Source organism: Brassica rapa, chromosome A03, assembly GCF_000309985.2.
Source record: "Brassica rapa cultivar Chiifu-401-42 chromosome A03, CAAS_Brap_v3.01, whole genome shotgun sequence".
Lineage (NCBI taxonomy): Eukaryota > Viridiplantae > Streptophyta > Magnoliopsida > Brassicales > Brassicaceae > Brassica > Brassica rapa.
The window spans coordinates 11,786,576-11,803,658 of record NC_024797.2 but is presented as its reverse complement, the minus strand read 5'-3'; the positions used below and the strand labels follow the sequence as shown (position 1 = coordinate 11,803,658).

General features: G+C 33.3%; 4 protein-coding genes across 7 annotated transcripts; 2 read left to right on the top strand and 2 right to left on the bottom strand.

Annotated features, from left to right (window-relative positions):
* The first annotated feature begins 167 nt into the window (after positions 1-167).
* On the top strand, positions 168-10,239 carry LOC103858190 (BON1-associated protein 2-like). The gene has a single exon (XM_033286546.1). It carries the CDS (start codon positions 8,990-8,992, stop codon positions 9,596-9,598), a length of 609 nt encoding a protein of 202 aa, XP_033142437.1. The 5' UTR covers positions 168-8,989; the 3' UTR covers positions 9,599-10,239.
* On the bottom strand, positions 10,009-11,913 carry LOC103858189 (peroxisomal membrane protein 11D). Its single transcript, XM_009135501.3, has 8 exons — positions 11,730-11,913; positions 11,389-11,593; positions 11,228-11,302; positions 11,014-11,088; positions 10,864-10,944; positions 10,711-10,788; positions 10,453-10,626; positions 10,009-10,366 (listed from the first exon to the last, which is right to left on the bottom strand). Exons 1-8 carry the CDS (start codon positions 11,891-11,893, stop codon positions 10,331-10,333), a joined length of 888 nt encoding a protein of 295 aa, XP_009133749.1. The 5' UTR covers positions 11,894-11,913; the 3' UTR covers positions 10,009-10,330.
* A 144-nt stretch (positions 11,914-12,057) lies between these two features.
* On the top strand, positions 12,058-14,572 carry LOC103858188 (tRNA (adenine(58)-N(1))-methyltransferase non-catalytic subunit trm6). Of its 3 annotated transcripts, none has more exons than XM_018657971.2 (11): positions 12,058-12,319; positions 12,403-12,530; positions 12,628-12,736; positions 12,818-12,899; positions 13,003-13,073; positions 13,162-13,203; positions 13,306-13,524; positions 13,635-13,701; positions 13,812-13,972; positions 14,058-14,163; positions 14,250-14,572. In XM_018657971.2, the coding sequence occupies exons 1-11, from the start codon at positions 12,165-12,167 to the stop codon at positions 14,421-14,423; spliced, it is 1,314 nt and encodes a 437-aa protein (XP_018513487.1). In that variant the 5' UTR covers positions 12,058-12,164; the 3' UTR covers positions 14,424-14,572. The 3 variants fall into 3 exon arrangements, with proteins under 3 accessions (XP_018513487.1, XP_009133748.1, XP_018513486.1); XM_009135500.2 differs by having other exon boundaries at positions 13,635-13,704; XM_018657970.2 differs by having other exon boundaries at positions 13,635-13,722.
* On the bottom strand, positions 14,509-17,062 carry LOC103858187 (protein CELLULOSE SYNTHASE INTERACTIVE 1). Of its 2 annotated transcripts, XR_004456025.1 has the most exons (2): positions 14,893-17,062; positions 14,509-14,622 (listed from the first exon to the last, which is right to left on the bottom strand). XR_004456025.1 is itself a non-coding variant. In XM_009135499.3 (1 exon), exon 1 carries the CDS (start codon positions 16,721-16,723, stop codon positions 14,966-14,968), a length of 1,758 nt encoding a protein of 585 aa, XP_009133747.1. In that variant the 5' UTR covers positions 16,724-17,062; the 3' UTR covers positions 14,748-14,965. The 2 variants fall into 2 exon arrangements, 1 of the variants encoding a protein (XP_009133747.1); XM_009135499.3 differs by lacking the exon at positions 14,509-14,622 and having other exon boundaries at positions 14,748-17,062.
* Between the last annotated feature and the right edge of the window lie 21 nt (positions 17,063-17,083).

Here is a 17,083-nt window from a genome sequence, read left to right as displayed (position 1 = left end):
GGTCGACGACGAATTAATTATTTTATAATGAGTTTTGGACCTTTTGGTCAGTATTATATAATGGGCCTGATGACTTGTAAAACCCATGAACATCTTGAGAAGAAGTGATACCGGCGCCATTCCAGGTCCAGTTTATGTGCGCCATTCAATTTTTCGCCAAAAATGTTGTTAAATATCTTTGCTCATTCTTTCAAAATCAATACAGCACCTATTGGTAACGCACGTAATAGTGTTGTGATGCAAGCAATTTTTTACATTCTTGAGCGAATGATCACTCTCGTTTACAAAAGCTTGCGTCCATTCTTGAAACCGGAGATCTTACGTAAGAACTCCGAGATATTTGAAGAAATTGTTTTATTTTCATTCCTAAGGATTTAGGAACTCAGGTATTCAGAACGGTTCCGGATAAGAACCAATTGACTTCATGTCTATCAAATGAAGAGAATTTGGACACATAGTCCTTATGTGCAACTTGGGTGTGCAGTTGCCCCCTATGACATTTATAAGTTGTTGCCCCCTATGACATTTATAAGTTTGGTGTCATTGTTTACCAATTTTCAATAATGCATTTGTTTACTTATTAAATTATATTTTAATATTAATTTTTTTCTTTGGATACATATAATTTTTAGATCAGCTACCCAACAACGGAACCGAGGTTCTTAACATTAAGAACTGATGATATGGATAAATAATTTAAAGGTGAAACTGATTCAAACTATTTTATTTTGGATCAATTTTTGTTCAGATAGTGTCCATGCCTAGAAAAAACGACGCTTTTCGCTTGTTTTGAAGATGACAATTTTTGGGAAATAAGACCAGCTTTACGCCTCATGAGGAATATTATTGCGTTCACAGAGCCCCAGAGATCGCATCATCAAATGGCTGTAAGAGCAAAAGTCTGTAAGATATAAAAATCTCCAAAATAAAAAATCTATCAAGTATGGTGGTGAAAAGTGAACAATATCGTTTTCATTTGGTTCAGAAGTCGATTAAGATAGCCAAGATTTGCAACAGAAATTAAATTATTTGGACAACCAAACATTGTAAATTTACAATCACGTATCTACATTATTGAAAGTACTTTTGGTATTGTTTGAAAATATATATGGATAACAGTATAAATAAAAATTGTTTAGAAACATAAATAACAGTATAAAAAAGTATAGTGTTATTTTAGTAATTTCATTAATATGATTTCATTAACTGTTTTTTCATATTTCACTCAGTTTAACAATTTCAATAATTATATTACCTTAACAATACATCAAATAATTAATTATATTACCATAATAATAAAGTGCAGAGTTCGGATGGATATGTGAATGCAGCATGTTCTCTATGTGATGAACCTTTAGAAACAAGGAATCATCTTTTTTTAGTGTAGATATTCAGCAGAAGTCTGGGAGAATCTCACGAGAGGTCTCATGGAAGATGATTACACAACAATCTGGTTAGACATAGTATCAATGATCTCAACGGGTCAAAATACTATCAAGATCTTTGTTTTGAAGCATGTGTTCCAGGCAACTATCCATGGGTTGGTTGGAAAGTGATGGTAGAAGACATGGTGAGGCATCCTTACCACCAAACAAGATGATCAGAATGGTAGATAGAAGCATTCAGAACATATTTTCGTCAATATTGAGGGCATGAGATAATAGGATGGAAGGGGGATTACAAAACTGGTTCTCAACAAGGCAGTAGTTTGAGTATAGAAGTTAAAGTATAGAAGTCTTTATGGAGTAAATTTAAAAAACAAATTCTGATTAAGGATGCATTGTAACTGTAACAATGGTTTTTTTTAATAAGAATTTAACATTCATTCAAAAATAATAATAATAATAAAGTGCAGATTTTGATTTATTAGTGAATCAACATTAAATTTGTGACAATTATAAAATCAAAAATGTAAAATAACTGGATTTTTCATATGGTTAAACGTTTGGTTTAGCTTGTTTTATTAAAACTTTTTTATTTATTTTAATTTCAATCGGTGAAAAATTACATAGCCAAAAACATATTTTTGTGAATAAAATAATAATTTAAATCAAAATAATAAAAATATATTACATTTATTGTCACTTAATTTTCACTCCATAAAATTATTTTACTATTTAAAAAAATCTTTCTATTTCATTTAATTTAGTCAAACACATAGAAAAAGTCATTTTTATTAGTTTATAAAATAAGTTAGGTATGAACATTGGCTCCATTTAGGTATGAGTTGTTATTTTCGGGTATCATTTTTTTTTTTTTGAAATTAGGCTACACTTGAATATTATAAATTTATATGTGGATTTTAAGTTGATCATTTTGGGTATTGATGAGTTCGGTTCTGATGTATAAGAACCTAAGAATATCTAAATAACAAATGTTCTGAAACAGGTTCAAATATGTGTACCAAAACTAACAATATTGTATGATTCAGTTCAGGTTTTTTGAATACAATTAGTTATATTATGACTCATCTAAAATATATAACATTAATTACAAAAAATAAATATCAATGTATAAATATAAATATTAATACACGTGCTGGTACGCGGATTAGTATCTAGTTATACTCATGTCCAACATTACATAAAATATTTTTGTATTGTTGACGGATAAGTTGACTATGACATACACACTGTACACTTTTCTTTTGCTAAGAACGACCGAAAGTGAAAAGTCACGATAAAAAGTCACGACACTGCAAATCTCTCCTCTAACATATATTTGTTGACGTCACCTATATGACAAGCAGCTAATGTGATGATCAACTCGACAGAGAGATAAGCGTAGAACAAACAAGATGGATAGTTTTTCGAGTCACTATATCACTAGCTCGGAATTGTTCAGCTTTTAAATCTATTTGATAGTTTAGTATTATCAAATATAATACCCCACGCCTTCAAAATAAGTTTTACCTCTTCAACAATCAATACAAAAATAAAAGTGTTAAGATTGCATCATTTCTGATACATCAGAAAAAAACGATTAGGATTACGTACAACATATTAACACTCTAAGATCACCTACAAATGCGAACCTCCAAATTGGTATAGTGATCAAAACGATTAGGATTAACATATTACTATTAAGTAAGTAAAAATAAATCTCTAGATAAAAACCTAACTGGAAATTAATATATGGGGAAAATATGTAGTTAGCGCCAACGAAGACTGGGAAATGGGGAAAGTATTTGATAAATTTTAAGATTTTGTTTTGTTGTACTTTGAATGACGTGGCCTCAATTTTCTATTTTTTTTTACCTCAGTTTCTATTTATTTATTTATTGTATTTGCCAGTTGAAAATAAAAACTATAGTATAGATTAGTAGAAAAAGACTTGCTACTTATTTGCTAGTCAATTCTCTGTATTTGAGATTGTAATTTAAAAAGCTTTAAATGAGTACTTCAACTTTATGTATGTACTACCCTACCACGAGGTCTGCACAAGTTTCAAGAGACAAGTACAAATCAATTCACATTATTTTTTTTGTAAACTCATAACATGATTAATAGGGTTTTGTAGTATGTGGTTTTTAGCGGAATATAAGAATTCGTTTTTTAGTGTTTTAGTAAAAAAACTAAGAACCGATTCTTAAATAATTATTTAATTACTTAAGAGTCGTTTTTTAGTTTTTTTATTTAAAAGTTAAGAGACAAATTCTTATATTCCGCTAAAAATCCTAAAAACTGCCTATTAATTATGCTCTGAGTATCCCGTTTGTTAGTTCATAATAGAAATAAAATAAAATATATTTGTTCAACTCATTTATACTTACTAAATATTTTTGTGTATTTGATGGAAAAATCCGAAAACGGTAATTGTAAAAACTTCTACATATGAATCGTAGGCTAATCAAGAAAAGTCGACTTTATTTTAAGTTTTAAATATTAATTTAAATATTAATTATAATTTATTAATTAGGATTTTAGTTAAGTTATAATTCTGTTAGCGCATATATTTAAGCATATATTTAAGAGATTTGTATGATATCAATTTAGAAATAGTTACATTTAATTAAAAATATATATATTAAATAAAACTTATTCTAGTATAATTTATTTTATTTTACATTTTTCATAATATTGTCTTAAAATTTTAAAATTGTAACATGTATAGACAACAAATGAAATTCCTTTATGGCAAACAACCTCCTTAAAAAAAAGTTTAACGTATTTATGTCTATATAATAAACAAAATTTTGACTCATATATAGAAAAGGTATTTTTACCCATATATATATATATTAAACTTCTTTTAATATTTTTTTGTGATTTTGGTAACCCAAGATTACAACCATTATTTTATATATGACAAAATAATTAAAGTTGGTTATGTATAGTGTCTCAAAATTTGAATTACGTTAGATTTGAATTTAATTAGTTGTTTTGATATATGATGATGATTAAATATATCGTTTGTACATTATAGTTGAATTTTTAAATGTAAACTATAAAATTAATACATTATCATGTACTATGATGCACATGTAAATAATGAAAATTAGTATATTATGTTCTGTAAAATTTTGTTAGAAGTTAGTTATATAATTAATATTCATGTCATTAGGTGTTGTAATAAAAAGAAAATAACTAACTGAATCAATTGACGAAAGACAAAAACAGAAAATGTACCATCTATATTAATACACTACACATAATGCTATGTAACTTAAAAGGTATAAAAGCTATGGCAAAAAAATAATGGTTTGGAATATTCTTTAAATACATTTATTTTGCTGGATGGTTTTAATTAATAGCTATTAACTAAAATTATTGAGTGGCATGACATTATAATTAAGAAAAAAAATCAAGGGCAAAATCTTATGAGAGACTTTACTTTCATTGTATATATTTCGGAATATTCTTTAAATATGTTTATTTTGCTGAATGGTTTTAATTAATACTGGTTAACTAAAATTAATGAGTGGCAATACATTGTAATTAAGAAAGTAAAGCAAAAGCAAAATTTTAGGAGAATTTTTGCTTTAATAGTATAGATTTAAGTTTTTGACCTACTCACATTTCATTAGAAATAAATATCCAAACAAAAAATTTGTTAACAATTTATTGATTGTTTTATATTTATTTGACTATCTTATACTTGCTGAAGTTCGTTAAAGTACTAATATTTGATAATATGCACGATAAAAATCAAATCCTGACAACTAAAATCTGATTTCATTGAGCATACTAGCATAAGAAATAACAAGACTAATAATGTATAAATATATATGCCTTTTGCAAAAATTGTAAAGTTTAGAACTTCCAAAATATAAAATTGCATTTGTAAATAGAAAAATAGCCATGGCCAAGCATATATAATTACATAGTATGTTAAATAATAATGAATTTTAATTTTAATATACAATTCAAAACAAAGTAGTGTGTGATCTACTTATCATATAGATTAATAAAATACCAAATTTTTTAAAGTGTATAATTTGTTAAGATAAAATAAAAATTTAATGTTTTGATAATGAAATATAAACAGTAAGTTATATATAAAATTAAAAAAAATATCTGTGCTCGGCACAGGTTAATCTCTAGTATGATATTATTATCTGCTTTGGACTTAAACTGTTTTGTTAAAAAAAATCCCAAAAAAATTCATACTGTATGGAATTGATCCATATTTATATATTTGACTTTTTTTAATCTAATATCCCCGGGCTAATATATGATGTGAGACTTGGATTATTTATTTATTCCAAACAATTTTGACTTATTTATTCCAAACAATTTTTGACATTTTTAGAAACAACACTAACATTCGTAAATTAGTCGTTACTTGTAAATTATGATTAACTCGTCTTTTCCCCGCAATCGCCAAAACAGTTTAAAAATAAAATTTCTAGACATCGACTATGTTTGATCAAGTCAACACGACAACAATGAAGAAAACAAGTACAACGTAACTGACTGTGTGCCTAATCCATATTCAATGAAATAATGAGGCAATCCCCGATAAGTTTCCAGAAACAATCTCTAATGATTATTATTTTATTTTTTGAACAAATCTGTAGATTATTCATCACTTCAAGCTAAGCCCAACGGTCATATCAATTTGGTCACATAGTATATAATATATCAATCTGGTCATATCTAGCGATATAAACTAAAAAGTGGTCGACTGCATCGTGGTAGTTTTCAACTTTTCAAACATGGGCGTATATATTCTTTTCACAGTTTTGTCAGCTACGTCACTATGCTGACGCGCTTCAGTGCGTCGCTACGAAAGACTTAATTCATGCACGAAAGTTAGGCATACAGGGGCAGTTGTGTATGTATTTGTTGGCCAAGATTTGGAGGACCTGTTTCTAAATTTCCCAGATATTACGCACATACAGGGGCAGTTGGAATATGGATGAAGCTCGTAACTACGATTATTATAACAATTTGTTATTCTTGCGAGAAAATACAATCAACACGTATTTACTTGTCCGTCAAAATAAACCATCATTCATATAAACGCATGCGCATGCAAATGTACGAGTGTTATCGGACGGTATGTTGTTTTTCCTCCAAATCCAACAGCCATTGCAATTCTTCGTTTTAAAAGAGGGTTTAAATTCGCTATAAACGTTCCAAATCATTATCCCACCAAATAGGAGATTTCTATTTACAGACTGTTTATTTTTAGTGGGGCCGGGCGCAAACCACTCACTATTTTACATGTACTTGATACTTGAATTGTCTTGTAAGTAATAAAAATTTTGATTTATATTTGACTTGTTAAAAACGAGTACTTGCTATCTCGAGTACTTGATAAAAAATGAATTATTTACAAATTACTTGCCTTGTTTTATTATTTGTTACTTGAGTATTTGTAAATTATTTACGAGTATTTAAAAAGTACTTATTAAATAATACTATGTTAGAAACAAACATGAAATTTTATTTATTTATTCTACTAAAAAGAACATGAGAAATACTTTAAAGAACATATTTGTGCATATTATAAAGAAGTAAGTTTATACCGAATAATGAATAACGAGTTTAATATCTTATTTAGTAATGTACCGTCTTGTTTATTAATTTATAGAACTAGTTATAGACCGAGTAATGAGTAGCAAGTAGTTTAATATCAAAAACAAGACAAGTATTATTTTTGCAAGTAACAAGTATTATTTAGGAAGTAACTAATATTTTATAGAAATAGAGGCAAGTACTGGAAAATGAAATGATATTTGATACTTACTTTAATTTGTCTTTGCGAATAATGAAATTTGTTATTCGACTTGACAACATCGAATACTTAAATTTTCAAAACGGGTACGAATCAAATAATAGACATAAAATAAATACCGAGTAATGATGCGCAGTCCTGGCAAATTAAATGATAGTATACTTCATATTACACTCCATAGAATAGTCTCTCACACTTTTTTTTTTGAAACAGTCTCGTACTTTTAAAATCGACTTTGGGTGCAGAAAACAAAAACGTGTTGGACAGAACCAACCCAGGAATATGTGAAATTTCGTTCGGAACCTCATCCCAAACTTCCTTTTAAAAAGTCGAGTTTTTAATAAAGTCAAGTTTATTTATTGTTCAGTGCAGGACACGTGAAGAATCAACAGCGACTTGTAGCGCCCAAGACTTCGTCATGGTTTAGGTTCCTCGCAATCTTTTTGTCGTCATAAGGAATTAACAACGACTACTTTCAGTACGTTTTCTTCAAGTAAGTTTCTAATTTCGTAATGGAATAATTTTCTAAAATTGCACTTGTTGACAAAACTAATTTACTGTACAAAAGGAGATTCCCAGCAAAAAAAAAAAAAAAAAAATTAAAAAAGAGATTCATGGAAAATATGACGCTTGAGATTTTTCCTTAGCAGAAATCACACACACACACACAAAAACATTGTTTAGGTCTCTTTGAGGTGGATACGCGCCCACTCTTTGAAAATATTTGTATCAAACTTAAGGGAATAAAAAAGTGGATTAAGCAATTTAATAGTTTGCATTATTTAAAACGTATACATGTCATGATCAACACATAGCTTGGAGTAATATTTACTACTATTTGATCAGGCATCCTGGAACCATCCGATCAGGTATCCTGGAACCATCCGATCAACAACGTCTTTATCCCTATCTATATGTGAAAATATATAACTCATCAAAAGTTATTTTATTTATTCACTTTTCACCCCACCATGTAAAGCTGATCAATACAAAGCATAGAGTAATATTTACTACTCTTTCGTTTCTTAGTAATTAACATTTTTAACGGAGATTGAAAAATTGTATAATAAACTAAGATATTATTATTTAATATATTAATAATTATACGAAATGAATTAAATAAAAATCTATTAGTAATTCAAAAGGGTAAAAGATCAACTTAATGTAAAAAATAATATTGGAATTGTTGAATGATATTTTTTCGAAACAAAAAAATAAAGCTAAAGATTACTACTCTCTCTGTTCTGGTAAAAACACGTGTATTAAAAAAATCATTGTTTTGTCTAGAAAATATCATTAAAACTATAACTTAATGTTATTCAACCAATTACAAAATAGATTATCAAATATGATTGGTTGCACAGTTTTTAATAAAGTAACAATGTCTAGAAATATGAAAACATCTTATATATTGAAACATCAAAATTCTTTAAAACATCCTACATTTAGGAAGAGAGGTAGTATTTTTTTATGTATAAACATATTTCAGAATCTTTTTTTACAGTTTATATTTCAGAAAAAAAAAATTAATTAAAAGTGATTTACAGTTGTCTTGTCCCCAACAGTTGGATTGCTAGAAAAAAAAACACACCGAGAATTTCCGAGAAAGAATTATAAAACTTCGTATAATGTGAGTTGCAACCACAGAAAAATCCGCGAGAGTTCGTCGGTCAATTTGTAACAACACCTATATATATTAACGTAACATTCATGTTCTCCCTCACTTCACGAAACAAAACAATAAGGAATCAATCTCCTCTGCACAGGATTGGACTTATAAACATAAACACACATAACATCAAACACCATGACGTATTCAACAATGAGACGGTCACTGGAGATTGAGTTAATATCAGCGGAGGGACTCAAGGTAGATCGAAAACCGGTGAAGAGAAAGACATTCTGCATCGTCAGAATAGACCAGGAGAGTAAGGCTTGTAAACCGGATGAACTGGGTGGAAGTTATCCGGTTTGGAAAGATAAGATCGAGATGGACATGGCGATGAACGGTAGTGTAAGGTTTATCTCCATCGAGGTGTTATATAAAACAAGTGGTGGAGCTGAAAAGAGTGTTGGGCTCGCTAAGATTCCAGTGACGGATTTCATGGGAGGTTTTGCTCCTCAAGGGCATTTAAACTTCTTGAGTTACAGGTTGAGAGACGATTATGGGGACAAGAGTGGGATCATAAATGTGTCAATAATGGTGAAGCCTGACGGTAACGGTTTAAAATACACATCGCCTTCTATGGCGGCTCCAGCGGATTATGCGGCGTGTTCTTCACAGGCGGCGGTGGCGGCTAATGGTCAAATGTGGAGACCAAGGACATCTTCATCAATGGCGTTGACGACTGGTTATAGAGGTCGTGTAGTAGTAACAGGAGTTCCTGTTTGGGGTGCGTATCCACGGTCGTCCTAAGTTCTTGTTTGTACATGTTTGTCTGAACAGATTTTCTTAATGTTTTGTTTGCCATATATGTATTCCTCAAATGGAAACGCGTTAGAATAATCATGATTGGTATATAAATAAGTATTATGAAATAAAAATAAGGTACATTTTATCTCTGAAGTCTTTTGACATGAATTTTATTGATCAAGAATCTTATTATCTGAACCACTATATCAAAAGCTATTGACATAATACATATCAAAGCCTGACACTTAACTACATGCAAATTCTTGTTGACCAAAAATAAAGACAATTTCATGGAACATATTGTGTTAAGTGTTAACCCGACCAGCCATCTTTATACTTCGCTTTGAAACCATTTGTTCATCATGTTACTTCAAAACCACTACAGATAAGAACCGATAGCATCTAGTTAATTATATTCAATAAAATATTGATGTAATATGAAAACTGTTAGTTACATGCAATTACAAAGTGATATATATTCAATACGTTGTAGACATGTAACCTATGCTAGAACTTCACACTCACATGACAAGACGTGGGATCATTGACTGAAAGCCATGTCAACGAATGAAGTTTTAGAATCAGACCAATGATGATTTCAGATACATGGAAACGTGCACAACTAAGTTTGATTTTTATACAAGGACTTATAAGAGGAGCACATTACTCGAAAGAACCAACAGAAACATTCTGAAATGACTTTCTCCTGAACGCCAGCTCTCTTCCACAAGCTTTTCAAGGCGCCTTGATCTTGGGTCGTGACGGAAGCAACTGTGTTTGTTAAGAGAGACGTAAATATCAGAAGAACAAAGACATAAACTTAGAAAGTACACGAAAATAACAAGTGTTGTGGTTACCTGGTAGCAAGAAATGAGGGAGGTGATGAACCCAAAAGCTCCGGTGACACGAGGAGTGATCTTCTTTGGATATAACTGAAGAAGACCAGCAGCTACAACAATGTCCATTGCTGCTTTGATCAAAGCAAGACTCCTCTCGTTTGACTGTTTAAGCTTAGCACAATACTCCCCATCCTGCATTTTACACAATTACCAACACACATGAGTTCAGTTTATAACATTAGATTCTGTAGAAACAGAAGAGTGGCAAAACATTACTTGATACATATTGTTGCCATTCTTAAGCCCCTTTTCGATCTTCTTCATGGATGAAGATAGCCTTCCAATCTCACCAAGCTAGCAACAGTGGAAACAGCAGTGAAAAATTGTAACATAAGGAATCATTGGGAAGCAAATAAAAGACAGACAGACCTCGACTAAAGTTGTACAGACAGAAGATCCCATCCAGCAGAAAAGCGATATACGCCCAAGTAACTCAGCTCGCTCCTTGTTCTGTGATGAGATAACATTAAAGTCCAAAACAAGAAACCTCAACTAAACTAGTTTGGTTTTCTCTCTCACCTTGTAGATTCCTGATCTCCCAAGCCAGACAATTTGATCCAAAAACAAGAATGTAGACAAAAGTGCGTTCTTGGACTGCAAAATAACAAACACACCCATCAACCAATATTGATACAGAACAGGGGACAAAGAACTCTTTGGTTCTTGAGATCCAGTTTTGTCTGAACAGTTCACTTATAGGTTCTGTAAGAAAAAGAACAGAACTATGAAGCACCTTTCCAAGTAAAACGAGAGGAAGCGGAGTTCCTTTAGGGACAGGACTGATAAGACCATGCAGATCATTAACAAACTGCAAACAATAATTTCAGAGTTAAAACAGAGCAAGTTACAAAAATCAAAAGAAAAAACAAAGAAAACAAGAAAAGGATTATAAACCTTGAAAAGACGAAAGACTTTTCTAGCTAAGCTAGTGGATTTATCAACGCTTTGAGCAGTACCAGGCTGTCCACCGCTCAAGAACTTGGAACCATACTGTATAGCTCTGCATAACTTATCCCTTGCCTCTGCTTTGTTCAGATACATAACTACTAGACCAAGCTCTGCTCTCGATACATCCAACGTAGTACTCCCCATCTTCTCTCTGAAAAGTGAAAACACACACACAAAGAGCCTTAAAGAAGACGATTTTGATCGAAGAACTCTGAGACTGATAGATTTAATCCGCGGAATTTAAACTCAAAATCAGACTCATAATCATAAAATTCGATTCGAACTACCTTTGAAGATGGTATATTTCTGCTAAGGCTCCAAGAGATACGTGAACCGAGAGAGAGACTCTGTTTTGTGGGAGATAGAGCTTGTTTGGTCTTCTTCGTTTCTCAATAAACAAACAAAACGTCGCCGTTGTATGTCCACCAAAGACTTCTCCACACTCGATCATATCTCTCTCACTCTGTTAATATCCCGCGTCTCCGAGTAACGACGTGGATTAATAGACATTAATGAGGTCATTAAAAGATTCCATTAATTTACCTATGAAAGGCCCATGGGCTTTTAGTTAGGCCCGATTCAACATAAACCCCACTCTTCCTTCTCAACCGGCAAAACCATGTCGTAGGGTTTTAAACAGTAATCCCCCTTGTTCACTTGTCTTTAACCCGAATTAAACTCCCAAAAAACAAAACTGCAGTTTATTTTCTCTCTCGGTCTCGATGGAGCACAGTAAGGAGGATCAGGCTAAGTCGGAGGATCAGAAAATCAATAAGGCACAAGATCCAAATCCGAGATTTGCTAGCGAAGGTTGCAGCGTGTTGCTGGACGTGAACGATGGAGACCGTCTCGTCTTCGCTCGTCTCTCCGGTGGCGCGTGAGTCTTCTTCTTCTTCTTCCAGATTTGATTCTCAATCCTCTATTATATTTGATTGATTGATTTAGTTTTTTTTTTGACAGTATATTTAAAATCGGGAATACGAATTACTCGTTGAAGCCATTGATTGGAGCTCCGTTTGGATCTCTGTTCCAAGTCGAAACCGGAGAAGATGGTTCTTTCCTCTCTCGCATTCTTCCCGTCAAAAAAGGTTTCGTCTTTCTCCCCAAATTCACTTTGAAAGAATGTTCAGCTTTTGATGTTTTGGTTATAGATTGATTGAATTTGATGTTTGCTAATAATGGCAGAAAGCACCAGCGTTAATGTTGTAGACGATGATGCTAGAGATAATAGAGAACTTATCGACGATAATGAATCTCAGAACCTCACTTGTGAAGAGATTGAAGCTATGCGGAGGTTTGAACAAGGCTTTAACTTGTCTGATCTCTGTGTGTTTATTATATATAGAAGAATCTGCTAACTTTTGATAATGTGTAGAGAGGGTGCAAAAGGGGATGAGATTATTGAAGCACTGATTGCAAACAGCAAAACATTTGACAAGAAGTTTCAGTTGTCTCAGGTACATGTCATTGCAGTTTACTTCTCTCTGCTTCTACTTTGAATCTTTATAAGTTTGGGAGACAGATGATTGATTTTCTTGTTTAATCTTTTTGTTTTTATAGGAAAAATATAAGCTTAAGAAGCAGAAGAAGTATGCCCCAAAGGTGCTTCTAAGACGCGCTTTTGCTCGAAGGTTTGTAATTTTTTTTCTGTTTCCGTCTCTTTTTGTTTTCGACTTCTTTCGTTTCTCTTATTCTTGGATCTGTTTATGTTTTGGCCAGTATCTGTGAAGCTTATTTCAAGAAATATCCAGCCAGAATCGGGTATGTATTCTTTGTTTCCTTCATTTAACTGTATTGGGAAGATCCTAAGTTAACAACCGATATAATTGGTACTGATTGCTATTGTGTTTCTTTTTGTTGTAGATTCATACGTGTAGATGCGTTATCTCTTTTGTTAACGATGGCTAACGTCACCGCATACTCGGATGTTCTAGTGGTGGATATGGTTGGTGGCCTTGTCACTGGTGCAGTGGCTGAACGATTAGGAGGCACTGGTTATGTTTGCAATACATATAAAGGGGATTCTCCTTCCTCTGTGGATATGGTTAAGATGTTCAACTTTACCGACAAGATTAGAGAGAGGTATGTTCAGCTTCTCTCTCTCTCTCTCTCTCTCTCTCTCTCTCTCTCTCTCTCTCTCTGTAGTTTCTATTTTAAAGTTATCTATAATTGACATTGCTGGACGTTTATAGGATCGTGCATTCATCTATAAACGAGCTCTCATCAGCCAAAACTGCACCCCCTGAAGAAAACAATCAACAAGTAGGAGTTCATAACTATGCAAGTTGCCAACCTTTACCGTTTCTCTTGAGTCTTAGTTGTTTATAAATCTTCTGGTTTTAAGGAAAGGTTGTAATTGAAAATTGCAGGACTCATCTGCATCTGATATGGTAGAAGATGTATCTGTGACAGCTGAGGCTAGAGTAGATGATATTGCTGTACGAGAGAGCAAAATTACCAAGGCCCCACAACCTGGAGCCAAAGCTTCTAAAGAAGCAGTAGAAATGTGGAAAGAAAACGGTTTCTCTAGGTGACTACTATGAAACACTTCCTCTATTACTGAAATTTGGTTTCGGTTCATACGATGTCCTCACTTGTGTCGTGTGATTTTTCAGCTTAATCATGGCAGCACAAGACCAAGACCCATGGACTTTAGCTAAAGATGTATTGCCACTGCTCTCCTACTCTGCTCCCTTTGCAATATATCATCAGTATTTACAGGTATGTGTTGTCATAAGACGAAAGCTTCTCATTATATTTTAGTTTTGCATAAGAAGAGAATCTCATGATATGATGAACATTCACAGCCTCTGGCGACATGTATGCACAACCTTCAGCAAGGGAAGATGGCCATCAATCTGCAAATAACAGAACCATGGCTACGCGAATATCAGGTGCTTCCATCAAGAACTCACCCTCACATGCAGATGAGCTCTTTTGGAGGCTATGTTCTTAGCGGCATCAGAATCTCCACCACTTGATTCTCATCTCCAAACCCCATTCTTCTCTTTATCATTTTCACGAACTGAGGTTTGTTTTTTTTGTATTTTGTTTGTTGTTGAGATATATAGGAAAACATTCATCTTGTGACTCTTATAAAAATAATAAAACACTGTTTTGTTTTGCTTCATTGAAATGTGTACAATATTCTTCTTATCAAATACCATTGGCTATGTTTCATACTCCTTCCGTTTTTTAATATAAGTCGTTTTACAGCTATGCACGTAGATTAAGAAAATCATTAATTTCTTATATTTTCTAAACAAAAACATCATTAATTATTTACCTAACCACAATTCAACCAATAGAAAAATAGAAGATATATTACTATTGGTCATACAACATTAATTATTAATAAATTTTACATAGAAAACCGAAAACGACATATAATTTGGAACAAAAAAGATTCTCTAAAACGACTTATAATAAAAAACGGAGGGAGTATAAGATTATGAAACATTACAACATACACAAATATTATATACCATAGTTTTAATATAAGATTTTGCCTCATTTTCTTCATCTACTTCCTACTAAAGAAACTTTTCAGTTTCCCTTTCTCAATCCTCTCAAGAAGCTTCTTGGAGCCAGGAACCTCCAGTTCCGACAACTTGTTCAGATAACCAACAGCTCCACCAGAAACCATCTGCTTTTTACACTTCTTGCTCGAACACAGAGCGGCCAAAACCGAAACCGCATACTTCTTTGCCGAATTGCTCGGACTAGGCTCAAGCAGCATCACAAGACTCATCACACCCTTCTCATCTCTCTTCACTTCTCTGCAGTTCCTTGGAACCGTCACAAGGCTCGCTATAGCTTGAGCAGCAACCTCTCTAGCTCCATTCTCTTTCGCCTCCAACATTCTTATCAATAAAGGGATACAACCCGATTCACCGATCATTCTCTTAGTCTCATTCGATGTAGCAATCCTGAAAAGAGTTGATGCAGCCGCTTGCTTAGCTCCTGTTGATCCTGACTCAAGAACATGGACTAAACATGGGACGATCTTGAAGTAAGTCTCAACAGAAACAGAGCCAACGAGGTTCCGAATCGCCGTAACTCCAGCTTCTTGTGGGAGAGGTGCATCTAAGTAAGCGAGCAGAGTTTGAACCCCGTTCTCTGATACAACCAATCTTCGTAGAGCTTCGTTGCTCAAAGTGAGATTCTGAAGACACTCCGCTGCATACTCTTTAGATCCCATCAGAACTCTGCAGTTAAGCAAGTTAATCATCAATTTAACGATTCCTTCTTCCGCAAGGTTCTGTCTTACTTCAGGAACAGAGGAGATGTTCTTCAAAGTACAAGCGGAAGCAGCTTGAGAAACAGAGTCCCCTGTTTTGCAAATCTCTATCAACGGACTAACCCCTCCGTGTCCAACAATCAAACGCGATGTCTCCGATGAAATGGACAATCTCTGCAACGACATAACAGCTTTCTCTTTGGCTACTTGACTGCCGGATTCAAGGAGCCTTATCAATGGAGGCAACACGTTCTCGGAGACAAGCCAATTCTCGCATTTTCCTGATTCAGCTAAAGAGCAGATCACAGTCACAGCATTCTCTCTTACACTAAGCGAAGTGGCTGTCAAAAGCTGCACCAAAGACGCCACATTGGTCCGAACCAAAGCGGTTATAACCGCTTTTTCGTCGTCTTTCATTACCTCAACGAGCTGCTCAAGAGCCTTGCGTTTTGACTCCAAGTGACCTATTTGAAGTCGAGCAAGCAACTCTCTGACTTGAATTGATTGTGTAACTTCTCCGAGAACGTCTGTTTTCATTAGCAATCCACAATCTTTCAAGCTAAGATCGATTTTCGCAGATAGAGAATCGAGATCACTCTGCATCTTCAGTTTCCCTTCTTGCTTCTCTTGCACGCATACATCCGCGAGCTCGTTGGCTTCTTTCAAGGTTTGTAAGACCGCTTGAATCTGTTCTTTGCAGAGAGTGTTTTTGGAGAAGCAAGGATGGCTAGAGAAATCTGATAAACATGTCGGTACCTTCTCTAACCTTGATATGATCACTCTCCACCTGCTGGAGAAACATGTAATAGTTCTTGCTTTGTCCAAAGCAATAGGGACAAGCTCTAATGCATGTAGTAACATATCTTCAACTGTTGGATCGACCAGAGTTTCGTTTCCGGGTTTCTTCTCCTCCACCATGATCAGACAATCGTGGAGCTCTATTTCTTGATGAGATATTTTGATGAGTGATGAACAAGTTGATAGATATGTTATAAATATGGAGATGGATTTGAAAACAATTAACAATAAGGAAGACGACATCAAAAGAGTTTTGAGAATCTTGAAATGATCATAACAAAGCTTTCGACGTTTAATGGAAAACAAAACCTTACCAGACACAATTTAACAAGTGCTAATAAAAGCCTGTTTCTTTTACTTGCGTCGGTGTGAACATTGATTGCTATAAAAGCTAAGTGATAATGATAATAGATAAATAGAAGTAGCATCCATCATCATCATCATCCATTAAATGAGAATTGTTTAAGAAAAAGGCTCAAACAGTCCTGGAATATTAAAGGAAAAAGACACGAATACCCTTCTGAAGAAGGTATAGAGAGAGCTCCAAACACAGATCGATCTAAACAAGATTGAAGCTTAAGCTATAAAGAAAGAGAAAGACTT

Bases quoted from the DNA above. Each gene is read 5' to 3' on its own strand.
- LOC103858190 (XM_033286546.1), top strand. From the start codon at position 8,990: ATGACGTATTCAACAATGAGACGGTCACTGGAGATTGAGTTAATATCA.
- LOC103858189 (XM_009135501.3), bottom strand. From the start codon at position 11,893: ATGATCGAGTGTGGAGAAGTCTTTGGTGGACATACAACGGCGACGTTT. The intron at 11,303-11,388 runs GTTTATAATCCT...TATTGTTTGCAG, and splicing joins AAGTCTTTCGTCTTTTCAAG to TTTGTTAATGATCTGCATGG. The intron at 10,367-10,452 runs GTAACCACAACA...TAACAAACACAG, and splicing joins CCCTCATTTCTTGCTACCAG to TTGCTTCCGTCACGACCCAA.
- LOC103858188 (XM_018657970.2), top strand. From the start codon at position 12,165: ATGGAGCACAGTAAGGAGGATCAGGCTAAGTCGGAGGATCAGAAAATC. The intron at 12,320-12,402 runs GTGAGTCTTCTT...TTTTTTTGACAG, and splicing joins GCTCGTCTCTCCGGTGGCGC to TATATTTAAAATCGGGAATA. The intron at 13,525-13,634 runs GTATGTTCAGCT...GGACGTTTATAG, and splicing joins ACCGACAAGATTAGAGAGAG to GATCGTGCATTCATCTATAA.
- LOC103858187 (XM_009135499.3), bottom strand. From the start codon at position 16,723: ATGTCGTCTTCCTTATTGTTAATTGTTTTCAAATCCATCTCCATATTT.